The sequence below is a fragment of the Canis aureus genome, chromosome 3 (assembly GCF_053574225.1).
Source record: "Canis aureus isolate CA01 chromosome 3, VMU_Caureus_v.1.0, whole genome shotgun sequence".
NCBI classification, from domain to species: Eukaryota; Metazoa; Chordata; class Mammalia; order Carnivora; family Canidae; genus Canis; species Canis aureus.
The window spans coordinates 49,614,513-49,641,863 of record NC_135613.1 but is presented as its reverse complement, the minus strand read 5'-3'; the positions used below and the strand labels follow the sequence as shown (position 1 = coordinate 49,641,863).

General features: G+C 53.7%; 2 protein-coding genes and 3 non-coding genes across 9 annotated transcripts in view; 1 reads left to right on the top strand and 4 right to left on the bottom strand.

Moving 5' to 3' along the window:
- LRRC75A (leucine rich repeat containing 75A) overlaps nucleotides 1-4,065 on the top strand; it is a 45,226-nt gene extending 41,161 nt beyond the window's left edge. Inside the window, exon 4 of the mRNA XM_077892514.1 lies at nucleotides 556-4,065. Coding sequence (XP_077748640.1) covers nucleotides 556-1,096 — 541 coding nt within the window. The 3' untranslated portion in view covers nucleotides 1,097-4,065. The remainder of the gene's footprint in view (nucleotides 1-555) is intronic.
- On the bottom strand, nucleotides 2,369-26,206 carry TRPV2 (transient receptor potential cation channel subfamily V member 2). Of its 5 annotated transcripts, none has more exons than XR_013376490.1 (20): nucleotides 25,691-26,206; nucleotides 23,826-24,137; nucleotides 21,575-21,708; nucleotides 19,524-19,817; nucleotides 18,369-18,667; nucleotides 15,581-15,754; nucleotides 15,005-15,160; nucleotides 14,319-14,414; nucleotides 13,385-13,455; nucleotides 12,543-12,708; nucleotides 11,192-11,258; nucleotides 10,745-11,082; nucleotides 9,664-9,791; nucleotides 8,751-8,830; nucleotides 4,629-5,204; nucleotides 4,331-4,423; nucleotides 4,092-4,192; nucleotides 3,566-3,648; nucleotides 3,022-3,092; nucleotides 2,369-2,789 (listed from the first exon to the last, which is right to left on the bottom strand). XR_013376490.1 is itself a non-coding variant. In XM_077892513.1 (15 exons), exons 2-15 carry the CDS (start codon nucleotides 24,023-24,025, stop codon nucleotides 6,657-6,659), a joined length of 2,298 nt encoding a protein of 765 aa, XP_077748639.1. In that variant the 5' UTR covers nucleotides 24,026-24,137; nucleotides 25,691-26,195; the 3' UTR covers nucleotides 6,550-6,656. The 5 variants fall into 5 exon arrangements, 1 of the variants encoding a protein (XP_077748639.1); XR_013376491.1 differs by having other exon boundaries at nucleotides 4,646-5,204; XR_013376489.1 differs by having other exon boundaries at nucleotides 4,331-5,204.
- Nucleotides 2,863-2,936, bottom strand: LOC144311630 (small nucleolar RNA SNORD65). The gene has a single exon (XR_013377226.1). It is a non-coding gene; the product is annotated as a small nucleolar RNA SNORD65 (small nucleolar RNA).
- LOC144311615 (small nucleolar RNA SNORD49) lies at nucleotides 3,734-3,804 on the bottom strand. The gene has a single exon (XR_013377211.1). It is a non-coding gene; the product is annotated as a small nucleolar RNA SNORD49 (small nucleolar RNA).
- LOC144311616 (small nucleolar RNA SNORD49) lies at nucleotides 4,193-4,261 on the bottom strand. Its single transcript, XR_013377212.1, has one exon. It is a non-coding gene; the product is annotated as a small nucleolar RNA SNORD49 (small nucleolar RNA).
- Nucleotides 26,207-27,351: the final 1,145 nt, after the last annotated feature.

Genomic DNA, 27,351 nt, shown 5'->3' with positions numbered 1-27,351 from the left:
CCCCCACCCCCGGCTCACCTGCTGTCCTACAGAGCTCTCCCTAAGGACTCCCCATCTGGTGGGCAGGATTGTGTTGAAAGGCCTCAAGAGACTTTGTGCTGCTCTTGGGGAAACAGGAAGCTCAGTCTAAGTGGTTAATAATGACAACAGCAAATATTCATTCTTTGCTCACATATACAAGGCACCATCCTAAATGCTCTGCATCTGTTACTTCATTTCACCTAACAATTCTGTGGGACTCCAATTAGCTCCGTTTTTCAGGTATATCACTGAGACAGAAGCTAAGGACTGATGAGAGCTCAGGTGAATAGGAGAAAGAGTTAAAATGCAAACCAGGCACTCTGGCTCCAGAAAGCACCCTTGGTCACTGCAGAAACATCTGGGCCTTTCTCTCGCGGTCCCTCAGGCTCTAGGCAGCTGGGCTTAGCCAGGCTGAGATGGGAGGTAGTGGCCAGGGGATCAAAAGTCCTCAGTTGCTGGCATCCCTGGAGTTGCAGAGCATGGGGGAGGCTGGCCCCACTTGCTTGAACTTGGCTTGTCCCTTTTCCCCTCCAGCCTCAAGGCTGTCCTGGCTGGGAGCCCTCCGGACAACACCGTGGACCTGTCAGGCATCCCGCTGACCTCCCGTGACCTGGAGCGGGTGACCAGCTACCTGCAGCGCTGCGGGGAGCAGGTGGACAGCGTGGAGCTGGGCTTCACAGGCCTCACAGACGACATGGTCCTGCAGCTGCTGCCGGCGCTCAGCACACTGCCTCGCCTCACCACCCTAGCTCTCAACGGCAACCGGCTGACCCGGGCCCTGCTGCGTGACCTCACCGACACCCTCAAGGACCCCAGCAAGTTCCCCAATGTCACGTGGATCGACCTGGGCAACAACGTGGACATCTTTTCACTGCCCCAGCCCTTCCTGCTCAGCCTGCGCAAGCGATCCCCAAAACAGGGCCACCTACCCACCATCTTGGAGCTGGGCGAGGGCCCGGGCAGTGGGGAGGAGGCCCGGGATGAGACAGTGGACCAGGAGGACCCTGGGGGAGGCTCCCTGGATCCTGCCAAAGACCTTGAGGGCAGGGAGACTGTAGGTGCGGTTCAGACATGACACACAAGTGGGGGTCCTCACCAGGGAGTCCTGGTGGGGTAGGATGACTGTGGCAGGCTAGGAGGCCCCAGTAGAGGCCTCAGGCAATCACCCAAAATTGGCCTGGGCAGCCCCACTCACCTGAGCCAGACTGTAGCATCTGGGAAGGGGTTGTGTGACACTTCTCTTCGGTCCTCTCCATTTCCCCCCATCAATTTCAATCTGCCTTCTGGCTCCTGAGAAATTATCTGTGGCCAGAGAGGCAGCAGTCCCTCAGCCTCCCCAGATTTGTGGGTGGTGCTTGGAGATGCTCAAAGCTTGAGCTAAGTTAAGAGCTTATCCCCAGGAAGAGTTCAGTTCCAGCCCTCCATCTAACCCAGTTACTTCCTGATAGGGTAGAACCTTTTTTCTTTACAACAGACTGGAGGTTGGGGTAGGAGTGGCTCCCCAGGGACTCCAGGAGCCTAGTCCCCACCTGAAGTGTAAGCGTGTGTACCTCCTGAAGCCCTGGGGGCTCAGAGGAACCACTTCCTAGTCTCAGCCTCCACCTGGGATTCCAGGCCCTGGCCCTGGCCCCCTTCAACAGAGCATCCTAGTATAGGAAGGTCCACCCAGAAACCACACCAACCCCCCACCCAGCCAAAGACTACCAGACCTTCTTCACTAGGGCTGCATAGTTGCAAATGAGCTCAAGTCAGTACTTCCCTTCAAAGGATTTTTAAAGACCTTTATTATCCTTAGTTTCTTCTTATAGAGTCCCCAAAGAGTACATTCCCAAAAACCTACTCTGGAAGGCTCCTAAAACCCAAGAATAGGTCAAACTTAGGACTCTTGGTGGACTTCGTGCCTCCTAGCAAGAGCTAGGAGATGGGGAAAAACTGGAGTTCCCAAAGGGTGGTAGCCGCTCAGGCAAAGCTGGCAACATGGCCTAAAGGGCCTCTAGGATCAGGACAGGTATAGGCAAGATCGCAACTCAGGAAGGCCAACAGGACAGGGGCTGAGGTAAAGAGCCAGACTATGCGACCTTGCCTGCCACTGCACAAGTGTTTGGCCAAACCGCATAGAGCTTCAGGAGGTAGGCTATGCACAAAAGGACACGGCCCAGAGGCAGACTGGAATCAAAGGTGCGGATGCCTTAAATGCTTTGGAACTTTTACCCTCAAGTCTAAAGTTGTAAAAGGGGAAAACTGACTGACCATGGAGAAGTTGACAAGTGCTAATAATACCTGGACTGCTCATCTGACAGCAGTAACCAAAATTTTTTTTCTTTAAATACACATTTTTAACAACCAGTACTAAAGACCATTCTTTATTGCAGTATTGGCTTATGGTGATTACATGGAAATATTAGTCTCAGTAGTAAGTTTCCAGCTTAAAGAGAACCTTACCCAACAGAACAAATTCTTACAAGTAAACACAAAAGCTGTTTGCACAAGGGAGTTAAGAAGGCTACAATATTTGTAATACATTACTAGAAAACTCCATTTAATGACAACCAACATTGCCTATCCTAAAAAAATGTTGCCAAACACATTTGTTGGCTCTGCCGTTGATAAGAGAATGGCCTCTATGAATCCCAGCACAAGGTAAGCAGTGTTTCCACAAACTGTTGAAGCTGGGTTTTCAGTCCAAACTGATGGGTGACCACTGGTCCTTGAACCTTTGAAGTTCTTCCCCTGCTGCAGCAAGGCTGAGCATGCTCTAGGAACATAGCCTGCAAAAGAAACTAAGTATCAACTTCATTTTCTACTCCAACCAATAGTTATTCACAGCATTAACAAGGTTATCTTCAGAAAACCATTACATTCACCACTATACAATCTGCCGGTAATTCCAGCTATTTTGGGTGATCTCATCATTTGATATCCTTTTTTCTGAGAATTAAAACCAGCCACCTATTTTTGTTCTATCATGGGGAGAGGGTCCTTGTCCAGATGGAAGCTTACCTCTTCTTGGGCTGCAGCTTTAAAACTCCACACTGCTGACCACCATTCTTGAGAACCTCAACACACAAAACCTGGAGGAATGAATGAAGGCACCCCTAAGAGGTAGCAGATGGCAAAGGCAGAATAGGACCGTTTTGATCACGATAGCCTCAACTACAAATTCCAGTTCAATCCAACAGGGGCACTGAAAAGCCATCTAAGCCCCCAAGTCCTAACTGGCTTCTCTGAGTGTTGCAACCTCATTTTGTCCCATCATTTTCAACATCACAAATCTAAAGCGATGATCTTCATGGATGAGGAAGACTCAGCTGTTAGGCAGTTTGCTCCAAATTATAGAGCAGGGAGGTAAAAAGAATTGCTGGGTTCCCTCTGCACTCTGCTCCAGTCACCGTGAACCATAATCATCAATCAGTATTAGGGTACCATCAAGAAGGGCGACACAGATACAAGCTATCAGGGTTCACCACATAAAAGTGTATCTGACCCTACCCGAACTTCACGCCATCTGACAGCTATGCAATCTGTCCCACAGACCGAAGTTTACCTGGAGACAGATCAGCGCTCATCACTCCAACACTCCACTGCTGGTGACCCGATCACACTGGCAACCGCACACGCATCTGCAATCTGGGCGAATAGAGGGGGCGAAAGGGTCACTGTTCAAACCCTCCTATTCCAGAGTACCCGCAGCCGGGGAGGACTTGTCGACTGCAGTCAGCCAGGAAAGGTTATCGTCAGTTATCGCTTCTGACGGCACTTCCTATAAGTGATTTCATCAGAGCAGTCAACACCTCCCACTCCCCAGGACTGCTCCAGAAACCTGGATAGTCCCTGCAATTAAGCCCAAAGTGGTGGTTTTAAACGAGAATCATCCTAACCCAGTTTATTTCGAGATACAACTGCAGCTGAAATAGTTCGGGGGTTAGCAGCTGCCACCTGCAAAGTTCTCCTTGAGATTCCTTGCGATGGGGGTGGGGGGTAGCGCGCACAATTTGCTGCCCAAGGCGCCAAATCCAGTGCATTGAAGCTGAAAAGGACGAAAAAGACAAAACCCTGCCACCGGGTCCTACCTCAGGGTGGGATGCCGCTCCCCGCTTGAAGGCGCTGCAGGCCGTCGGCTGCCTGGAACATGGCCGGTTCTGCAGGGACACGTTCATCTAGACCGAGGAGGCTTCAGAAGCATAAAACTCATCAGTCACCGCTTCTGACGGCTATTCCCAAGCCCAGTATCATCAGGGCAGTCGGGCCAGCCCTCCTCGTGTTCCCAGTATCAGCCGCGGCCCCCGCGTGCAGCCCGACTCGCACTTACCCACGCCTCCGGGGTCGGCGCACTCCCCACGCCGGGTCCGGGGAGCGGGGGGCCGGCCTTCGGGAACCTCGGGCTCCTCACACGGCGGCGGCGCTGCCAGACAAACACGCGCGCGGGCTTTGGGCCTCGGCCCCCGGCGGCCCTGCGCAACTCTCCCCCCATACACCGCCGCCGCCGCAGCAGCCCGGGAGCTCGGCGACGCTCCTTAACGAGCCGCTCTCCGCCCCCCGAAAATTTCCTCCCAAGAATTAGGACGCCTCTAGGCTCCTCCACCTTTGCCGCCAAATACCACGCTCACCTACAGAAACCACCCACCTCCATTATCACAATAACGGAAAGGTCGCTTGAGCCGCGTTCCCGGCCTTTAAGGAGTCGGAACGTCCCATTCTGCGCGGAAGGGAGGGTAACACTAGCAAAGGCTCACGGGAACTTCCTGCCCATTTGACGGGGCAGACTCCGCCTCACCACGCCGGCCCCCCCTCCATTAGAGCCTATGGTCTCTTCCATGGACCTGTGAATTCTGGGTCCCTCGGCGACGGGGGAGTCCCAGGGCGCATGCGTGGGGGCTGGAGCTCGGTTGTGAAAATCCTGCGCTGCCAAGCTGCGTGGTTTTGACCAAGATTCTCTGCCTTTGTGAGCTTTCCGATTGCTCACGTGGTCAGGAGAGCTACCGGCACGGCAGACGTAGTTCTGAGGATCGCGTGCGACGTCAAGCTTGAAACCCTGTGTAGTCTTGGCAGGCAGCGAACATTCATAAAATAGCTGCTTCTAATTCTTGCTGCCAGGCTGCTCTCCCCACAGCTCTTGCAGAGTATCCACGGAGCCTCTCCGAACCCCTGCGCGCCGACAGCTCTCCGCCTTTTGAGAATGACCTCTAAGGAGCGAGCAGAGGTCTTGGATGGGTCCACTTCCGTCCTCTCCCAGACCCCCCTTCTCTCCTGATTTCCCCGGGACTCCTGCAAACCACTCCCCCATCTCGCTAGCAATGGGAAACCTCTCCCTCTCCGCAGAGGCTCTCCTTTCAGCCTTTGAACACGTTCAGGGGCTCGCCCCTTAAAAACGATTCAAAGCATGCGCATTTTATAGACAGTACAAGGGAGACCAAGCAATTCATTTGGACTGGAGAAAACTGGAAGAGCTATAGCGAGACAACTTTTCAGCTGGTCTTAGAATTTTAAGGGTTTCATTTTATTTTTAAGATTCTATCTATTTATTCATGAGAGACACAGAGAGGCAGAGACACAGACAGAGGGAGAAGCAGGCTCCCTGCTGGAAGCTGGATGCAGGACTTGAGCCAGGCACTCCGGGATCACGCCCTGAGCCAAAGCAAACGCTCAACCACTGAACCATCCAGGAGTCCCAGAATTTTTTTTTTTCCAAGATTTTATTTACTTATTCATGAGAGACACAGAGAGGCAGAGACACAGGCAGAGGGAGAAGCAGGCTCCATGCAGGGAGCCCGATGTGGGACTCTATCCCCAGACCCCAGGATCAGGCCCTGGGCTGAAGGCAGGCGCCAAACCACTGAGCCACACAGGGACCCCAGGTGTCCCAGAATTTTAAGGATTTTAATGGCAGGGCAGGTGCTTCCAGTAAGAGCCAAGTCCTGTGGTCAAATGCGCAGGTCCATCAACTGGCTTGAAGAATTTGGTAAAAGTGCTAAGGAGAGCATGGGGGCAACAGGTGTATGGGGGAAAGGTGTCTGGAAATTTGGGAGCAAAACCGTGGAGGACTGGAGATGCCACCTCGCATGTCCTGTGGGCACTGGAGGAGCCTCTTAAGCCTTTGGAGGCACAGCAGTAATGTGTTTGTCTATTCTAGGAAGGTCCCTCCAGCTGCCCTGCAGAACAGCTTGGAGGGTTAAGAACTGAGCCCATAGCCCAGAAGGGAGAGAAACCAATAATCCAGAGCTTGAAGGAAGCCCAGGAGCTCAAAGGCTTTGAGAGAGCTCTTAGAGGTGGCTTTAAGGGGTGTCTGAAAGCTATGGGGGTGGAGGGGAGCTGTGCTGCCTGTGTCCACCACCACACATCTGTCATGACAGCAGGCACAGCACCCAGGAAAAAGACCATCCCGAGGCTGAGGGCCAGAGAGTAGGGTATCCTATGCCTCAAGTGAGGCTAAGAATAGCCCAGCCCCAGAGAAAGATGCTCACAGAGACATGCAGATGTCTACCAGCCCAAGGGTCCACTAATTTCACTTAAATAATGTTTCCAGGAGAGTTAGTCATGAGAAGATATTTATTTACATTTGCCACCAAAGTTCTCTGGAGCCCCAGAGCCAGCAGGCAGGGCTGGGAAGATTTCCTGACTGCCGTGCAACTGGGCCATTAGTGGGACTTCAGGAGCTGGAGGGGCAGTTGGTCTTCCTCCGAGGCAGTGTCCTCCTCCGGTTGGGAGGCCAGGACAGGGTTCCTTATGCTGCCTGTAAATAGGATAGAGAGCACTGTGCCTTGGCCCTTGGGCTGTGTCCCCAGGAGGCAGGCGCCAGGGAAATAGGCCGCAGCCATGAAACCACATACTTTGTGTACAGCAGGTAATCCTGAATCCCCAGCAATCTCCCTACCCTCTCCCCCTTCCACAGGCATTTCCTGAACCCCTGCTTTGTGCCAGTCAGGGACCTCCTCCCAGGAGCAAGTCCCTGGAGGTGGCAGCCTTTTATGTTAGCAACCAGAACACCTGAGACATGCTGGAAAGCTGGAGGGAAGTGATAAGTAGGGGTTCCAGGAGCTCTGGGGAGAGAGAGAAGCCAACCTGTAAGGAAGGCAGCAGGTCTGGACACCAAGAGAGTAGGAATGATGCTTCAAAGAGAGCCAAGGAAAGCAAAGAACAGGGAGCCTTGTGGAGGACCTGCTGTCACATGGAGGAAGGTGTGCAAAATGGGTCAGACTACAGCCCTGGATCTTCACCTCCAACCAAAGGAGGGAGGATTTCCAAGCAGTGGGAGGCATATCTTGTGGGCCTCATGTTGTTTCTGTCTACATTAGAGGGATAAGCCTGGAGCAGAAGGACTTGTGTAAAGGAAGGTGCAGAAGCAGGAGAAATGAGGGGTGGGGGCAGAGGGCTGAGCGGCTGCCTGGGAGGTCCTGGGGATACTCAGCACCAGACTGAGGGGGACATTGAGCAGAGGTCTTCAGGGCTTCCTGCCTGGGTGAGAAGGGGGTGGGGTTGCACACACTACCTGATAGGGCAACCCCAAGACTATTCCTGTTGGAGGATGTCTAGTTGGAAGCCCCAGCAGATGGTGGGTATGGGACTGGGCTGTGGAATGCTTGGGGCAAGATGAAGCACAAAGGTGACTTTCAGAATCTTTGCAGTGAAGTGACAGTGTCAGGACTCAGAGAAAGGGAGACACAAAAAGAGGGCAGGCAGGAAACCTATTGGTTCGTGAGGGCCATGGTCAGAGACCCAGGAGCCTGGGAAACAAGCAGTCTTTGGAGCAAGAGTCTGGAGGAGTGTTCCTACAGAGGGGTCAGAGGTGATGTAGGTGCTGTCATGGGGGAAGGGGTGGGCACCACAGGTACAAGCAAGTGGAGTCTGTTGGAAGGAGGACAAAGCCAACTGCAGAGGAAGTGGGAGCTACTGAAGATTCCAGAAAAGGGCATACTGTGGAGAAAGTTAAGCCTTTGAATAGACCTCTGTGTGAGAGGAAGGAGCCAAGACCCGTCTGGGTGGAAGGCAGCAGGGCAGAGACAGGAGGGGCTGTCCTCACACTACAATGGACAGGGCACAGCCCATGACAATGGGGAAAGTCATCAGAAGTGACTTGTCAGGGACGCCTGGGTGGCTCAGCAGTTGACAGTCTGCCTTTGGCTCAGGGAGTCTGCTTCTCCTTCTGCCTATGTCTCTCTCTCTCTCTCTCTCTCTCTCTCTCTCTCTCTCTCCCTGTCTCATGAATAAATAAATAAAATCTTTAAAAAAAATGTGACTTGTCAGAGGTGTAAAGGCTTAGGGGCTCATGTAGTTGGGGAGAGCTGGGGATCAGTAAGGTGGGCCTGTCAGTAGGGGCTCAGGGAGTTGCTCCCTAAGCTGAGGGATATGTAGGGGACCCTCTCTAACCAGTTCCCCAGCTGTGTCCCCAGGCTCAGCCCAGGCCTGGGGCTGGAGAGCCCACTGAAGAGGCCAGGAGGAGAGGTGAGGAGTGAGGAGGCTACAGGTGAGGGCTGGTTTAAGGCTGGACTAGAGGAGGCACCAGCAGCCTCAGGGTGTCTCCCAGGTGACTGCCTAAACAGACCAGTAAGGAGGTGGGGGTGGAGAGGAAAGGTGAGAAATGCTGTTTTAGAGGGGCAACCTTGGAACTGAGAAGTGGCCATGAGGAAGTCCTGCCTCAGACTCTCCATGGCTGTATGGCCAAGCAGTCTCTGTCTATCTGTCTGTCTCTCTCTCTCCCCAGGGCAGGAACTCTGGCCACCACGGCTACTCACCAGGGACAGCTGGGCCTGATGGCTCTTCACACACTGTTGGCAGCGTCTGCTCCCACGCAGCCCAGTTCACTTCCTCCACCCTGGAGGGCAACAGAACAGCTCTGAGGCTCCTAGAAACCACCTGTGCAACATGCTTCCCCCAGGAGAGGGGCCCAGGTGGACACAGGAGTAGACACAGGGACAGCGAGGAGGGTGGGATTTCTCCACCATCCTGCCAGGGCCACATCCTTGCGGCTGTCACCCTGCTGCCCCCCTGGGTCACGGGTCTGCATTGAAGGAACAGGCATCTGTCCCTTCAGGCTGTTCACGGCCACCTGGGTTGCCCTGAACATCCAGAGAAGAGTTTAGATCAGGTGTGTCTTTGTGTTGCTGGGTTCTGGGGCCCTTCTCTGGCTATTCCACATGCCGAAGATCCTCCACTCTGAGGGTCCCTGTGGCTTCTTGGCCTCTTAACTGTTCCCCGTTTCAAGCCAGAAGGAGTAGGTCAGGGACCACCAGGGAAGGGCCAGGCAGATGGCCAGGCAGGCAGTGGCAGGCCTGAGCCTCTGAGATCCAGCATCCCTGATCTCACCTGCCTAGGGCAGAGTGCCTGGTGCTCCGAGGCCATGCTTTCCCAATAGACCTGACCCCTGGCTTTTAAGAGAGTAAGGTTGAAGAAAAAAGAAAGAAAGAAAAAGAAAAGGGGGGAGAGAGAGAGAGGAATAAGGCTAGGGGTGCTTGGCTGCTTTAGTCAGAAGAGCATGTGACTCTTGATCTTGGGGCATGAGTTTAAGCTCCACATTGGGTATATAAATTACTAAAGAATTAAAAAAAAAAAAAAAAAAGAGTAAGGCTGGCCTGCACCACAGCAGCCTCCAGGGATCATTGGGTTAGCAAGGACCCCAGACTGCCCTCCCCAGCTCCTCTCACTCACCTGAAGCACCAGCGCTCATCAGAGCTACCATCCGGCCTGGTCCCAACGGTCAGCTTCACACCGGCCCGCTGCTTCTTCCTCCTGCACCACCAGTAGCCATTCTCCATCTCCAGGACAGAGATAGCTTTCTGGGGATGAGGGACACATCAGACAGGAGCCAGGAAGATGCCTCACAGCGCTTGATAGTATAACCGAGAGTCGGCCAAGTATGTGGATTTGAATCTAGCTCCAATATTTGGTTACCCAAGTACGGTTAGGCCCTCAGCCCCCCTGAATCTCAGGTTCCCCACTTACAGATGGATGGGTGTTGGGAAGTCACCATGTAATGTGTGTTCAACAATGACTTGCATCATTGCACACTCCAGAACTCCACACCACCAGCTACAGAACCTTATTTGCTTTACCCGCACACATGCCTGCCCACTGGCACACGAGCGAATTAGGTGGAGCACAGGAACTGGCAGGTGAGGATGCATGCTCAGAGAAGACGAGGGGCTTGCCCAAGGTCAGCAGTGAATCGGTAAGAGTCCAGCCTTCCGAGCAAGGCTCTCTGAGCACCCATTGCCCACCCCCACCCTTGCCCCTCCTCCAGTTGAGAAGCAGCTACTGGTTCTGCGGTAGACAGGTGTCCTATCAGCCTCCAGCTATAGGGGCCTCTGCTCCCCAATTCCCCCCAGGCTGGGCCAATCCCAGGATTGCACCTCCAGTCTGCCTCACCCACGGAACCGACCCCATAGACTGCATGATGAACACAGAAGGGGAGCTGCAGGAGGGTGAGAGTTTTGTCTGGTTCTCTGCTGTGTGTTCAACACCTAAAACTGAGCTTAGTGGTAGGTTCCCAAGAAATACTTGATAATGGTAATGAAAATGAAAATGATAATGATAATCATAGTGATAATGGCTAACACATTCAACATGTGCCAGCACTGACCCAAGGGCCCCAGATCTATGAGCTAATTCGAGCCTCCCAACAGCCGTAGGGAAGGAAGGAGGGGATGGATGAGGCGGCCCAGCTCAGCTGGGTCCTGCATGCTTCTCACCGGGCCCCAAACTTAGGGAGGAGGGGGAAACCCCGCCGCACCTGCAGCTTCCAGATGCTCCAGCTGTCACTGGCAACACTGTTGACGGTCTCGCTCATGAGGGCGATGAGCATATTGAGCAGCAGGATGTAGGTGAGCAGCACATAGGCCAGGAGCAGCAGTAGCACCACGCCGCGGAAGCGCAGCTGGTCTTGGAATGCCAGCTCCCCCATGCCGATGGTGAACTTGAAGAGCTCCAAGGAAGCGTCCAGTATGCCACCGTATGGGGAGGAGCTGCCCTCCTCGTCCCCCTGTCCTGCCCCAGACTGCGCTGCCTCCGTGACATTGGGGCCTGTGGGGACCCCAGAGTCTCGGGCTTCCCGGCTCAGGCTCACCAGGGCTGCAGAAGGGAGGAAGGGGGATCCTCAGCCCGGGGAGACCCAGGGACAACCTCGAAGGTATAAAGAGGGGGCAAGGGATAGGCCAGGGCTAGAAGGGAGGGCCTTTACCTACAGCGAAGCCAAACAGGAAGACTAAGTAGACCAGCAGGAAGCGGAGCAGGTCCCGCAGGATGACCTAGAACACGCACACCCAGGAACTGGGGTGGGTGGCTGGGCCATCGGACACGACCCCAGACCCCTGCCTCAGCCCCAAGCACGGGTTCTCATATACACACCACACACACACACACACACACACACACACACACGTGTGCATACATGAAGCCCCATGGAGACGCACTAGTAGACCAGTCTTTAAAAAAATCTAATCGGCAAATTGACTTTAAATAGAAAAAATTTTAAAATAATAATCAGACTAAATTTAAAATAAATAATGAATATGACATAAAAATGGAAAAAATCTAATAGGGGGCCCTGGGTGGCTCAGTCAGTTAGGCACCTGACTCTTGATTTCAGCTCAGGTCAGGACCTCAGGGTCGTGAAATCAAGCCCCCAGTATGCTTAAGATTCTCTCTCTCCCTCTGCAGCCCCCCATCAGCTCACACATGCACTCGCTATCTCTCTCTCTCAAAAAAAATTGTAAACCTCAGGGGTCTCCAGACCCCTCACTATGGCCAACAAAGCCCCCACTTTCTCCCCAGCCCTATGCTTCCCTCCCCATCACCTCGTTGTTCTGTCTCAAGTGCTCCAACCTTGTTCTGGCTCCTGGTCTCTGCCTCGACTGCCTCTTCCCTGAGTCTGCACTGGCTGAATCATTTTTCCAGTCTCAAAGGTCACCTCTTCAGAGAGGTCCTGTCTAAGGCACCCTCTGCCGCAGGCACTCCCCACTGGCACTGTCCTGTGTGTTTCCTCCATAGCTTTTAGCAGTCTGTAACGTTCTCATCTGTCCCTCTCAGAGTTCTCATTTCCCCTACCAGAATGTCAGCTGCAGCAGAGTTGAGGACTTGCCTATTTTGCTGATGAACAAAAGAGCGTATTCCAACACTTAGAACAGGGCCTGGCTCACAGTACACACTTCCTAAACTTCCATTGAATAAATAAATGAATGCAGAAAAGTCCATATACCCCGGTGTCCCAATTCACAGGCACAAGGATGAGCTGATGTACACACAATGGCTGCTTCTTTACTGGGGTCACTAGCAAACACACATATGTTGTTGCATGTGCCTGCCTGTGCAGAGCGCAGAGCCCGGAGGGCAGATACCCACACCCTCACACTCCTGCTTACACCCAGCGAGTGTCTGGCCTTGTGATCCACAGACAGACATGTGCATGTTCTCTCTGCCCAGGTTAGCTATGGAGGGGGGCGCCTGCCTGCTGAGGCCAGAAGGAGTCCCGCTGGGGTGTGGTGCCCAGCTCTGCCCGGTCACGCTACCCCGAGGCCACCCTTGTCGCTCACCTTCTGGATCATGACACTGTAGATGCCTGTGTGCTGCAAGCCGCGTGTGTAATAGAGCAGGTTCAGCCAGCCCAGCACCAGGGAAGACACAAGCAGAGGCAGGTACCACTCCACGGCCAGGAAACACAGTCCCTGGGACAGCACTGTGAGCAGGGCCTGGACCAGGCTGAGTGGGGACAGGATTCAGGTCAGCTTGCAGGCCACCTGCAAGGCCCCCCCTACCCCCACTGGCCAGTGCTGCCTCTGCAATGGATGGAAGGTTCTCCATCTGTCTGGGACTGGACCCAGTCAGGTTCTGACTTCCATCTCGGGCAAGTTATTTAACCCCTGTGGGCCTTGGTCCCTCCAGAACTAGCACCCGAATCAGAGCATTTGTGCCGATTCAGTGAGGCACAACATGTAGAGGTCAGGCTCTGCTGGCGCACAGTGGGTGCTCAGTACAGGTAACTCTCATGAGGGGGATGCCTGGGTGGCTCAGTGGTTGAGTGTCTGCCTTCAGCTAAGGGCATGATCCCGGGGTCCTGAGATTGAGTCCCACATCAGTCTCCCCACAGGGAGCCTGCTTCTCCCTCTGTCTGCGTCTCTGCCTCTCTTTGTGTCTCTCATGAATAAATAAAATCTTAAAAAAAAAAAAAAAAAAAAAAAAACCTCTCATGAGGATTTGCAAGGATGGGAGCATGGGAGCAGAAGGGCCTGGAGCCCCAGGCCAGACAGCCTGCGCTCTGGTCCCAGGCCCCTGGCATCCCTGGCTCGGGGTCCTCTCCTCCCAAGCCAGCCTGGCTGGCTCTGCCCCACCATCTCCCAGTCCTGAGACAGGGGACGGGGAGCGAGGACCCACATACAAGAGCAGTTCAAAGTAGCTGTCCACGAAGGAGATCCAGATGAACAGACGACGCCTCCAGAAGTACCATAGCTGTGGGGAGGAGGAGCACACAGGTGTGACTTTGCTCTCCAGGCCACAGAGCAGCATCAGAGCAGCCCTGCTGCCTTAGCCTGGGCTCCCCACTATGCTCCCTGCCTGCTGGCCTGGCTTTGTGGGAGTCAGGCCAGGGATACCTCAGGGGCTCAAGCAGCATTCTTGGACTTTGGGAGGGGGTTGGAGCTTGTGAATCCAGCTGAGAAGGCTCTAAAGCCTGTTTCCAGAAAGTGTAGCCACCCGCAGACATGCAGGCAATGCCAAGGGCCTCTGAGCTCCCCGTGAATCCTGATGAAGAACTCACTCACTGCTCCTGGGGAGGGGAAGAGCTTCCTCCCCACCCTCTGGCCTCACAGGGACCCCCCTGTACTCCAGCCAGCCTGCATCTGGTCCCAAAGCTCTGCCCACTCTGTGTAATAGCACCCAGACTGTCCCTGAATTTTCACCGGAAAAGGCCCTTCTGGAGGAGTTGGTCTGAGCCTGTGGTCCCCAAGTGAGGAATGCCCCAGCCAAGGAAGCTGGGGGTGGCAGATCCCGCTCCATTCCTCAGGGAGCAGCGCTGGCACTCTGAGAAATCACAGGAGTCATGTGCTACCCCTAGAAAGCATAGCAGGGAGGTCCCAGCCCCAAAACCCAAGGCCCTCAGCTGCCCTGAGGCTGGTAGGGGTGGGACTGTGTATAGACTGTGTATAGTTTCCAGGAAACTAAGGGGTTGTGGTTAACTCACTCTAAGCATCTCCCCCCCCCCCCACCCGGTGGAACTCTACCTTTGCTTCTGGGTGATCTGGGAGCCTGGTGTGGGAGCCCACAGAGTTGTGGAGTCATGGGGTGGGGGTGGGGGGAATGGGAAGAGCCCTCACCTGGCCCACCAGGAGGTAGACCCCCCCAAGGAGGATCAGGATGTGGCCCAGCAGCAGCATGGAGTCCCCAGTAGTCACGGTCGGGGGGAGGAAGGCCTGTGGAAGAGACACTCTGGTACCACCTGGGGCCATGGGCCATGAGTCCCCTTCCAACAGTCAGACTCTTCGCAGAGGGCCCATTCTGAGCATGAGCTATGGAGATGCCACTCAGAGCAACACAGGGATCGTGGGGTCTGGCATAGGACCCCTAGATTCTCACCTATCCTAGAGGGACGCTGGATAGTGGTCATGAGGGTGGGGTCTGGTGCCAGACTGCCCAGATTCAGATCCCATCTCCCGACTTACTGCCTGTGTGACACTGGATAAGTCACTTAACCTCTCTGTGCGTCCCTTCCCTTGACTATAAACTGGGGATGATAATAGTTCATCACCTCAGACGGTTGTTGTGAGCATTAATTAAATAAATTAATGCATGTCACCTACTGAGAGTACCTCCTCACATGTGGTGACCATATGGCAAGTATCATCATAAATGCTTTTTCTAGGGTGCTGCCTTCCAAACTGTCACCGGCTGTGTCACAGCCTTGGGTTGGGGGGTCACAGCCTTAGGGTCAGGATTTACAGATTACTACCCCATCTTCTTCTAGGGTTGATCCCCTCCCGGAATGCGCCCCTCCCAGCCTTGCCTTCCCCAGGGCTGGCTGGTGGTAAGCAACAGCGGTAAAGATGAACATGTAGGTCAGGTAACACAGGAAGTTGAAGAAGAATCTGGGGATTAGCAGATCCCATTTCGCCTGTAGCAGTTTGTTCAGTGGTTCCAAAACCACCATTCGGTGTCGGTGCTGGGGGTGGGAATGTGAGAGTTAGGGGTACGTTCAGCAAGGATATATAGGGATCCCACTCAGGTCAGGCTCAAGGCGAGGGCTTAGGGAAATGGGGGGACCCCAGATAAGCCCTCTGCACCAGCCTCCACCCCACTCTCATGGCTATGGACTGATGGAGCATCATATCCTCTAGTGCAGGGCAGGTGCTGGTCAACAGAGAGGTCAGTGATTGTCTCCAGGCCCCCAGAATGCTCCCCTGTGCCAGGTGGGACTGGGTGGGACTAGTGTGTGCAATACACCTGGGCCAGCAGCTGGGGACAGGACATGTGGCCACATCCCCACTGGCACAGTCCTGGGGCAGCTTTGGCCCTGCAGGCTGCCCTGAAGGATGGACCTTGCCAGGTCCCCCTACACACACCTCTGCCCCAGTGGGCTCACCGGGCTTCTGCAATGAAAGGCGATGATCTCCAGCACGGAGTTCTCCTCCCAGCTGTCCACAGAGGCCAGGTCATACAGTGACACCCGGACAGGCCCGTAGCACCACTCAGTAAACTTTCGGGAAAGTGACTGGCACGGCCCCGAGAACTCCCGCTGCAGGATGTGCCTGAAAATCTACAGGGTAAGTTTCATGAGCTTAGCCTGCATGGCCCCCTCCTAGCACAGCCTGGACTCAGTACCCCGCAGAGCTGCCCACCACCTGCAGAGCTGCAAGCAGACACACACACACACACACACACACACACACACCCCATACACACAGGTCCTTGTGTGTATAAATGCTCACACACATCCCCACATGCTCAGCCACAATGTAAACACTGCCATCGGCTCACATATGTCTAGGTCTACCAGTGAACCGAGCCTGGCTCTTCATTTCCCACTCCTGCCCTGAGGCCTCTTTCCTGGACTCTTTACATGGCAGAGGGACCTTCAGCCCCTTGAGATCAGAGCTACACATACGTGTACACTTCTGTGGTCAGAGCTCAGAGCTTCCAACAGACTAGAAAGCAAACCTAACTCAAACAGGTTAAGAAGCAATTTGGTGTTGGTGTGCCTGGCTGGCTCAGTTGGTGCAGCATGTAGCTTTTGATCTTGGGGTCGTGAGTTCATACCCCACATTGGGTGTAGAGATTACTTGGAAAAAAAAAAAAAGAAGCAGCAATTTGGATTTACAAATGAAGAATAGGGAAAAGAAGGGCCACCAGCCATGCTTCTGGAGAAGAAAGAGAGGTTCCCAAACCCCAGGAACGTTGGGGGCAGGAATAAAATAGTAAAACTTCCATTTATGTTTATTTTTATCTTAACCTTTCAAAATGTCTGTGTTTGGGGGCACCTGGGTGGCTCAGCTGGTTAAGCGTCTGCCTTCCACTCAGGTCATGATCCCAGGGTTCCGGGATCGAGCCCTGCATTGGGCTCCCTGCTCAGTGGGGACTCTGCTTCTCCTTCTGCCTCTCTGCCTGCCACTCCCCCTGCCCCCCTCTCAAATAAATAAAATCTTTACAAAAACAAAACAAAACAAAAACACCGAAATGCCTATGTTCGAAGTATAGGGCCCTGTGTAAAGTGCACAAGTTTTATACCAGGAAGGTCCACAGATAATAAGGCTCAGACAATTGAGTAAGCCATTTGAAAAAAGGGACGCTTGGGTGGCTCAGGGGTTGAGCATCTGCCTTTAGCTCAGGGTGCGATCCCAGAGTTCCAAGATTGAGTCCCACATCAGGCTTCCTACAGGGAGCCTGCTTCTCCCTCTGCCTATGACTCTGCATCTTTCTGTGGCTCTCATGAATAAATTTAAAAATCTTAAAAAAAAAAAAAAGCCGTTTGAAAAAATAGTAGAGCTGAATCATGCTTACTTTTTTATACCAAAATAACTTCCAGACAAATCAGTGTTAGGCATTAAAAATAAAACTTGCAAAAGTCTGGAGGAAAATATGGATACAGAACACACACACACACACACACACAAATACACACACACCACACAGCTTTACATAAATATATAGCCTCATAGGATATATTAAAAAATAGCAAAACCAAGGAATTCTAAAGGAAAAGATAATTACAGTTGTATATAGGAAAATGTAAACATTCTACAGGGCAAAAAATCCTAAGAAATGTTTTTACAGGGTGCCTGAATGGCTCAATCGGTTAAGCATCCAATTCTTGATTGCGGCCCAGGTTATGATCTCAGGGTGCTGAGATCGAGGCCTACTTCCAGCTTCGTGCTCAGCGGGGAGTCAGCTTGGAGATTCTCTCTCTACCTCTCTCTCCCTCTCTCTCTACCCCTCCCCCTGCTCTCTCTCTCTCTCTCTCCCTCTAAAATAAATACATAAATCTTAAAAAAAGAAAAGAAAAGAAAAGAAATGCTTTTACTATTGAACCAAGAGAAAAATTTGCAGCTATTATAGTACACAAAATGCTGATACATTCATTATAAAGAACATTTACCAATCAATATGAAGAAAACCTAATAGCAGATCTAACCACACAATAGGCAAAGAATATGAAAAGACTGTCTTCTAAACCAGGAACCCAAATGACTTAAAAATCCGTTTTATAATGTGATATATTAGTTCATTAGTTCATATATAATTTATCAATAAACATACATATAGGGATGCCCAGGTGGCTTAGTCAGTTAAGCGGCTGTCTTGGGCTCAGGTCATGATCCTGGAATCCCAGGATTGAGTCCTGCATTAGGCTCCCTGCTCAGCAAGGGGTCTGCCTCTCCCCCTACCCCCACCGCTTGTGTTCTCTCACTTGCTGACTCTCTCTCTCTCAAATAAATAAATAAATAAATAAATAAATAAATAAATAAATAATTTAAATTTACTTTAAAAACGTTTTTAAAAATAAACACACATATATTAGAAGTGCATGCTGAGGGATGCCTGGGTGGCTCAATGGTTGAGTGTCTATTTTCGGGTCAGGCTATGATCCTGGGATTCAAGATCAAATCTCACATCGAGCTCCCTATGGGGAGCCTGCTTCTCCCTCTGCCTGTGTCTCTGCCTCTCTTTCTGTATGTCTCTCATGAATACATATATAAATCTTAAAAAAAAAAAAGTGCATGCTGAACATGTTTTACTACCAGGACAGTTCAATCAAAAAGTGGGGAGGCACCAGGGATCTAGAGCACTGCTCCAGCTCTTTCTGCAGAAAAAAAACAAAGTGAGTCCTGTTGCTTCCTGGAAAGGTAAGGAACAGATGGGGGCTAGGTACACACCTCGATTTTGCCCTCCTTGGCAGCCAGCTTCAGGGGCGTGAGGCCCTGCAGGTTGGGGATGTCCTCGAGCTGCACTTTGGGGCAGAGGCGGGCCCCAGCACGGAGGAGCGCATCATACATGCGGATCACCAGGGCACTGTTCTCGGCTGAGTTGTCTGCGATCATCACCAAGGCATGCAGGGCCGTGTTGCCCAGCGAGTCGGCTGCCTGCAGGCTGGCAGGCTGATGCGGGTTCTCCAGGAGGTAGGTCACCACATCCCACTGCTTGGTGCACGCAGCCAGAGAGAGGGGCAGCTCACCTGGGAGCCAAGGGGGCATCTTGAGCCTCAGGCCTCCCAGCTTCCACCTGCCTACTCCTCACACTCCTAGGACAGAAGGCCAGGCCTCCTTCAAGACAGTCAGGCCCTCATGGGAGAGGATGGTACACTGCCTTGGGCTCCTGGGCCCACCCAGGCCTGAGCTATGAGGCAAGATGGTCCCAGGTCTCGTGAAGGGCAGCTGTGTCTTTTCCTATGAGCTCTGATAAAGGCAACCCTGTCTAGCTCTTGGCCCAAGGGAGAGGTGACCAATGCCCTTTACCAGCTAAAGGGGCAGAACATGGGGCGCCCAGGGCGCCCAGGTAGCACAGTTGGTTGCTTCTGGCTCAGGTTGTGATCTCAGGGCTGTGAGATCAAGCCCCGAGTCGGGCCCCACATTTAGTGCAGAGTCTGTTTAAGACTCTCTTTCCCTCTCCCTTTGCCTCTCCCCTGCCCCTTGCTCACTCACTCACTCTCTCTTAAATAAATAAATCTTTAAAAAAATAAAATAAAGGAGCAGAACAGAGGCCAGCCAACCCAAGTTCCCATCTCCCAGCCTCTTTCTTTCTCTTTTCTTCGCCAGAGCCCAGCCTCACTGCCACCTGGCATAGACACCCCATTCAATCTGGGCCCTAGCTGGTCAAGTTCAGCCAGCCCCTTACCCTCCACTAGTCTGGGTGTGGATGTGTGGGGAGCTTCTTTGGCTACCCAAGGCTAGCCTTTATCTCCTAAGATAAATTGTTTCTGCAAGCAGCCCAGTGACTTAGAAGCATGAGCCATCTGGGTTTAAGGGCTAGCTCTGCCACACATTAACTGTGTGATCTTGGGCAAGGCCTTGTCTCCAAGAAAGACTCCTCACCAAAGTAGAAGCAAGTCCCTTGGCTCTTTTTCTGGAAGAATTGGCCACAGGCCTGGGCATGCACATTGGCCCCGTTCTCCACCAAGAGCTTCACACACTGCAGGCTCCTCTTCTCGATGGCAATATGCAGGGCACTGTGGCCTCGGTAGTACTCATCCGTGCATTGGGCATTGACCAGGGGCTGGGGATTGCCAGAGTTCCGGTCGATCTGAAGCAATGGCAGGATGCAGGCGTTGGCACCATCCCGAAGGTTTAACACAGCCTTCATCAGGCACGTCTTGCCTGTGGAGCCCTCTGTGGGAGAAGAGGAGGGGAGGGGGCACTGGGGTGCTCAGGCAGGGAGTGAGTGGGCTGCCCCACCAGCCTATACGGTGAGCCTAGGCTCCAAAGTACACCTTGGGAGGATAAAAAAAGATTGTCACACATGATTGGTGGAAGCACGGCCGTGCTACAGGATATTAACTCTCAAGCCAACAGGTATTAAAATACCAACAGGTATGACTACAGTTTCTGCCCTAGAAAAGAAGTGGCTGGGCAGCCCGGGGGGCTCAGTGGTTTAGTACTGCCTTCAGCCCAGGGCATGATCCTGGAGACCTGGGATCGAGTCCCATGTCAGGCTCCCTGCATGGAGCCTGCTTCTCCCTCTGCCTGTATCTCTGCTCTCTCTCTCTCTCTCTGTCTGTCTCTCATGAATAAATAAATAAAATCTTAAAAAAAAAAGAAAAGAAGTGGCTAAGACATAATTTGTTGTATGTACAACACTGTCTACACAAGAACATTCAGAGCAATATCTGTTTAGTGTAAAGTGGGACTAGTCCAGGGTTGTTCTAAGGGCCAAATGGAATTATATACAAAATTTTTAGGGATGCCTGGGTGGCTCAGCTGTTGAGCATCTGCTTTCCTCTCAGGGCGTGATCCCGGGGTCCAAGATCGAGTTCCTCATACGGCTCCCTGAGAAGAGCCTGTTTCTCCCTCTGCCTGTGCCTCTGCCTCTCTGTCTCTCGTGAATAAATAAATAAAATCTTTAAAAAATTTTTTTTCACACCTAGAGGGCCTGGCACACAGTACGTTGAAGTGAGAAACTACACACAACCTAAATGGCCATCATTAAGGAATTGGTTAACTAAATTGTGGTAAATGCACACAATGGAAAATTTTGCGGTTGTTAAAGCGATTCACTTAGAGGTCTACTATGTACTGAAGTGGAAAGAATGAGATATAGTTGAGGGGGGAGCACATTACAAAGTGATACCATATATGAGGCATGACCCACTATGTAAATATATACCTAATATATTCAAACGTTTTAAAAAGATATGTGCCAAATCATTAACAGGGATGTGGGATGTCATACTGTGGGTTTTTTGTTGTTGTTGTTGTTTTGTTTTGTTTTGTTGTTGGTTGTTTGTTTTATTCACCAGAGACACACAGAGAGGGACAGAGACATATACAGAGGGAGAAGCAGGCTCCCTGAGGGGAGCCTCATTTGGGACTCAATCCGAGGACCCCAAGATCACAACCTGAGCCAAAGGCAGACACTCAACCGCTGAGCCACCCAGGTGCCCCTGTCAATTGTTTTTGTCCTCAGCTTTATACATATCATTACTATCTGAATCTTCTAGAATACATAAAAGTTATTTTTCTAATCAGCCCAAACAATAAAGATACTTAGATTTGGGGCAAAAAATGTACTGAGATGGGTGAAGTGTATGGTATGTGTATTATATCTCAACAACACTATTAAGACAAAAAGAAAAAGAAATAAATGCAGAGGAAGCCCATGAGTATCCACTTAGCCGCCAAAATGGGCTGAGGATGGCAGAGGTAGGCCAGGAGCCAGTGGGGAGCATAGAAGAGGAACGCACAGCCATGAGCCAAGTGAGCTGTCCCCAGCTCTGTGAGCAGGGCCTTTCCGCAGCCATCTGGGCAGGAGGGTTGCTGAGAACACTCGCCCCTTGGTTCCTGACCACAGTCAAGGCCACCCAGTCAGCTGAGTCTCAGCACGGCCATCAGCATGCAGTGGCTCTGGCCCACCGGGCAGGCCTGCCTACCTGTGTACTCTGAGTCGGTGAGGTACTTGCTGGTCCGGGACAGGTACTCTGGTAACCCAGCCAGATCCTCGGGGACACCCCGGGCAACCACGCTGAAGAGCCGATCACGGTCAAAGCGGTTTGGGTCCGGCTGGCTGTGGAGATGTGATTTGTGTCTGATGCTGTGGAAGAACCATGGGTCCCCCAAGAAGCCCCCCACCCCAGGGAGCCCTTCCAAGGAGTCCTGTGAGCCGGTGTACCCTACAGGCCCATGAGCCACATGGGAGCCTTTCTGAGGGCCCCTGCCCTCCCGCAGCAGACCAAGGAGACCCCAAGTGCTGAGAGCCCGAGGAGAAGGAGGAGGGCCTCTCTAGGGCACTAGTTCCCAGCATCCCCATGACTCCAGACATAGCAGGTATTTCTCAGCATCAGGTGCTTATCATTTGCTAGGTGGCTTGATGATCTCACAACAGGCTCATGATCCCAGATGGAGGATTTCATTGTAGGAACTTGTCATACTCTTGAGCTGGAGTCTGGATTAGGATGGGACTACAGGAGGTGCCCACTGACTGTTAGGGGCTGTATGCACTGCTGGCCTCAACCAAGGAATCAAGAAAGCCCCTCATGCTCTCAGAAACCACCTACAGACTAATAATGGAGTCTATACGCACTTTTGACCCTCACCTGAGCCCTAGGGACGTCAGTGATCACTGTGTCCTCCGTTAGACAAATAGAGAAAGTAACTCGCTCAAAGTCACATGTGCAGATCTGGGGCTCAGATGGGAGGAGTCTAACTAACTCCAGACCCTAACTCCTAGCCCCCAGGGATATTCTAGGCTGGGCAGACAGAGGTTTCTCAGAGACACAGGGGCCTAGAGCTGAAACCTATCAGATACCCACCAGAGTTTAACTGAGAAGCCACACTTCTGGAAAAGGCACCAGAAGAGTGCTACAGGATGTAGCTTTTTAGCATCTAGCAGTTTCTGATGACAGGGAAGGGGAAGGAGTGTGGGATACCGCTCCTGGTCATGCCACTGCTCACAGAGGCCAGCCCACACCTGGGGCTCCTGGAACCATGACTAGCAGATATGAAGGGATAAAGGTGGGGGGCTATTTGATGCTCTGGGGACCCGCAGGTCCGAGCTTCACCAAGGAAGGCTGGGGGATGAGTGGGGAATTGTTGGGATCAGTCATGTCCAAGCTGCAGCTATGTGGCTGATAGAGCCAGGGCCTGCCTCCTCCACATCAGGAGGTTACGTGTCTGCCTGGCCTGGCCAGACACACCCTCATCGGCCCAGCAGAGCACGTGGCCTCGGCATGACCGAGAAGGCTCTGTGGAGCCCTGTGGGCAGTCGGGCTGGAGCAGAAGTGGCTGTTTGGACAAAATACCTCCTGTCACATGGTGGCATCACAGTCTTGGGGTAGGGGAGTCCAGCAAGAGCACAGATTGGGCAGCAGGGTGCCTATTGTGCCTGCCAGGCAGACACACAGGAGCCTCACATGCATTCTCTCCTGGCCTGGCCTGAATCTGTCCATGGTTTTCCTACACCAACAATACGGAGTCTCAGGGCTGGGAAGCCAAGGCTGGGGCCTTGTCTCAGGCATGACGATGGAGGAAGGGGCTTTGATGACGGAGTCCTGCCCTGCCCATGAGGATTCTCCAGCCTCGTACATCAGACTTCACACTGAGGGCTCATGCCAGGTGAACCCCACACACACCCAAGGGACTGGAAGTGGTACTCCAGGCAAAAGTGAGCTCACATGGTCTGAACTGGTGCTGATCACAGGAACCTCACAGTGAAGAGGCTTCCCAGAAGAAAGCCCACCCATAGTCTATAACCCCTGGGCAACGGGTCGAGCCTGGAGCAGAACCCAGGAGCACCCAGAAGACTTCCGCTTCTCCTTGACTCCCTCTTGGGACTAGAGTGTGGATCATGCTACCATCCCCACAGGGACTGTGACAGGGGCAGGGGGATAAACAAGGGATGCAAGGGTCAGCTGAGACTTGGATATGGAAGAGTATGTCCCTGTGAAGAACAACACAACCTCAGAAGGCAGAAGACCAAGAATGAGGAAGGTTCCAGGGGAGGCAAGCCCAGAGAGCAGAGCAGGGTTATGCCCATCAGGCCCAGGAGCCATCAAAGCAGACTGAGGACCCCCCTCCAGGCTGTGGGGAAGGGGCACTGGGGCTGGTCCAGGCCCCCAAGTCTGACTCAGGGTGCTCTGCTAGAAGTGAGCGGCTCCCAGGCCCCACCCCCATTTGCTATCTCACCTGACACCTGCTCCTTTGCGGAAGTTGAGGTTTACTTTGATCTGAGGAGAGCATTTGCGATCCTCCCCTTGGAATGGTGACTCCATGGGGGGTGGCCCAGCCCCCGGGCCAGCCTTTCTTTTGTCCACCTCACTGCCATCTTCCTGGCCTCCATCTGATGTCTCAAGCCTGAAAGTGGGAGAGCTGGAGGGCGAGGCCATCCTACCGGGGAGAAGGCTGCTTTGTCCAGCTCAAACCTCTGAAGAGACAGAGCTGTCAGAGTCTCCTCCTTCTTCCCAGCCCTGGGTTTGGGGTAGGAAGTCTGGCTGAGGCCTACAAAAAGAGAAGTTTAGAAGCTGAGTATGAGTAGGCCCACCCACCGAGTCAGCCCAACAGGACACAGGACGGGGAGTAAACCACGAGGGAGGAAGGCAGGCGGGTGGAGGGGGCAGGAAGGGGTGGAGGCGGGAAGGGGGGGCAGGCGGGGGGGGGGGGGGGAGGCCCCTAGTGTGAGGATGGAATGGGGAAGAACAGGGACCCAACGGGTATGCCTTTCCACAGTCAGGAGGGGTTGAGATTGTCCCTGACTTTCCCTCTGAGAGTTCCTGATATCTGAGAGGCCACAGCCCCTGGTCCCGAGTAACAAACGTTTAAGTTCACAGCACAAATCTTTCCGTAACATCTTGCTCAGTGGCCAATATTCACAACCAATAAAAGTGCTGTTGGAGCCTAGAGGCAGGTCATTCAGCTTCTTGCCGCAGAATGGGAGCATGCTGGGGGCAACGGTTGGAAAACTACTGGTCTATCAAACCTCTCATTTTGCTACCAGGAGAGCTAAGGCCCAGAAAGGGAAGTAGTTTCCTGAGGTTGGCAGCTATTGGCAGAGCCTGGTCAAAAACCACAGCACCCTACCATGACGTTCTTCTTCAGTTCTCAAAATCTTTCAGGGCCCATCTCTGTTTTCAGTCTGACTCATCTCTGAAGGCATCAAACACCTCCCACTCTGTGTGCTTTAGGGTCTTTGGGGGTTTCAGAGTAGGGAGGGAGACCCCTGACTGGCTGCCTGGACAGGCAGCCCCCCCTCAGGCCTAGGTGTGGCTCTGGGCTCTGATACCTCTTCACAGAAAGGAAACCACAGTCCCTTGTGGCATGGCAAAGGTTGGGGACCCAGTGTGAGGGGGAGCGGGGGTGGGGGGGAAGGCCCCTTGGCCCCCCGTGGGTAGGAGCAGAAAGAAGGAAAAAGAGTCAGCAATGGATGGAGCAACAGCAGGGTGGGAGAAGAGGGCAGAGAGCAGAGGAGGACATAGGAAAGGGAAGGAGGGCCAAAAGCAAAAAGGGTGGATGGTGACAGGGCTGTGTCCCGTCCATCTGCAGGCTCCCACAGCCCCCAGGGACCCGGTGGGGGTGGGAGGAGAGGCATTTTTCCACAGAAGCAGGGCAGGCCGGGATCTGGCTGACTGCCTCCACATGCAGGGATTTTTTTGGTTTTGGTTTTTTACTTTAAGGGGAGCCACCATCTTTCTGCCCAATCTGGGGCTTCCTTTCCAAGCCACACACCATATAACCTGGCTTACGTCCCCAACCATCCCCAACTCCCCCCCAGTCCGCCTCTGGTGGGAGGGGGGCAGCCCTCCATTCCCCAGCCTCCGCAGCAGCAGCTACCTGTGCAGCCCCTGCCCCCTGGCCTGGAGCCCCGACCCCGCCTGGGCAGGGAGGAAGGGGGTGGCGGTCCGGGTGGAGGCCCAGCCTCTGGGAGACCCTGGCTGGGGGGCTGGAGGAGCAGGGAGCCCCTCCACCCCGCCCTCGGGGTTCCCCGCCCCGATCGGCCACTGTCAGGCCTCCAGCGCCCCCCTCTCCCCAGGTGCTCGGATCGCCCACCGACTCACCCTGCAGGCCGAGGCTAGGGCGCGGCGGCGGGGGCTGCGGGGCGCTGGGACCCCGGGCCTCCGGGGCGGCGGGGGCTGCGGGAGGAAGTGAAGCCGGGAGGGCGGCGGGCGCGGGCAGCCGGCAGCAGCGGAGCCTCCCCAAGCCTGCTCTGGGCCCCGCGGGCGGGCTGCGGTCTCGGGGTGTTCCGCACGGTCAGCCCCCCCGGCCCCCCGGCCCCCCGGCGTGGTGGGGAGCCCCCGGTCGGCACAGGCTGGCCATCGGTGAGGGACTGGCTGGACCACGGGCCACACCCTGCTCTGGGGAGACACGCCCCGCCGCCCCACCCCCACCGTCTAGCCAAGGAGGGCGCAGGTGGGGGTGGGGGCAATCGGAGGCCAGCAGCAGGTGGGGGCTAGCACGGAGTGAGGGTGCGGGGGGTGGATTCCTGCCCCACTGTGCTGACATCTACCCCCTCCCGCTCCCCACCACAGGGGCCCTGGGGCTCCCACTGGCGACTGGTGGTGAACCCATCACAGGGCCGACAGAGCTACTATGGGTGGGCCCCAGGGAGAGGAGGAGCCCAGCCCAGCGCACGACCCTGGGATGCACGACACCCAAGCAACTAGCCGTTTGGGGGGTTTCTCCCAACCTCTGGGGCCGGGTAGGGTGGGTGGGGTGGGGAGCTGTCCGCAGCACACTTCCCGCAGTGAAAGGCGCTTCCAGCACCCACCAGCAGGGGGAGGTCAGGGACGCCTCCAGGTAATGCCGAAATCCGAACTCCCCGCCCCGCCCTGGTGGGGCTTGAGGCCGCAGTCACCCTCCAAGCCCACCTGGGACACCTTCCTCTCCCTAGTTCCCTAGAATGCAATCCCCGCCCCAAGCCTACCAAACTGTCTCTTTCTCCCTCTGGTCGAAACATCTATCCTCTCTTCCCTGGGAGACTGCAGTCACCCCGGAACTGGTCTCCCTGCTTGACACCAACCCCACCCTCAGCCTCATAACCCATTCTCTGTACAGCAACTGGAAGGATCTTCCCAAAGTGAACACCAGATCACCCCACTCCCCTTTCCCCAGTCAGTGGTTAGGCTTAATCAAAGCTTCCCCTGGGGCTTTGAATAAAATGCAAACTCTGCGCAGTCTAGATGTCCTTCCCCACCTTCACCTCTCACTGCAACCCCATCTTGCACATTACTCTTGACCTGTACTGTCCAATATAGTAGTCACGAACCACAGCGGCTATTTAAATGTAAATCACTCATGATAAAGTAAAATTAAACATTCAGTTCTACAGTCATAATGGCCACATGGCAAATGCTCAATAGTCACATGTGGTTAGTGGCTGCCATACTGGACCTCACAGATACAGAATTTCTCCACCATTGCAGAGAATTCCATTGGACAGAACTGCTCTAGACACTTCAGTCTCTCCAGTATGCAGTGCTCCCTTCTGTTGCCTCCAAGCCTTGCACAAGTTGGTCTACCTGCCAGGAACAACGCTCTCCCGCCCACACAAACACTGCCCTTGCTCTAGCAACTCCTACTCATCTATTGTCTCTCCATTTATTTTATTTTAAGATTTTATTTATTTGGCGGGGGGCAGGGGAGCACAAGCAGGGGGAATGGCAGAGGGAGAGCAAGAAGTAGGCTCCCTGCTCAGCAAGAAGCCCTACCAACACAGGGC

What these genes read in the sequence shown, in the direction of transcription:
- TRPV2 (XM_077892513.1), bottom strand. Translation starts at nt 24,025, where the DNA reads ATGGCCTCGCCCTCCAGCTCTCCCACTTTCAGGCTTGAGACATCAGAT. An exon ending in CACCGACTCAGAGTACACAG is followed by an intron (nt 19,818 to 21,574) that starts GTAGGCAGGCCT and finishes CTTCTCCCACAG; the next exon opens with AGGGCTCCACAGGCAAGACG. An exon ending in ATCAGGCCCAGCTGTCCCTG is followed by an intron (nt 6,752 to 8,750) that starts GTGAGTAGCCGT and finishes TCCTATTTACAG; the next exon opens with GCAGCATAAGGAACCCTGTC.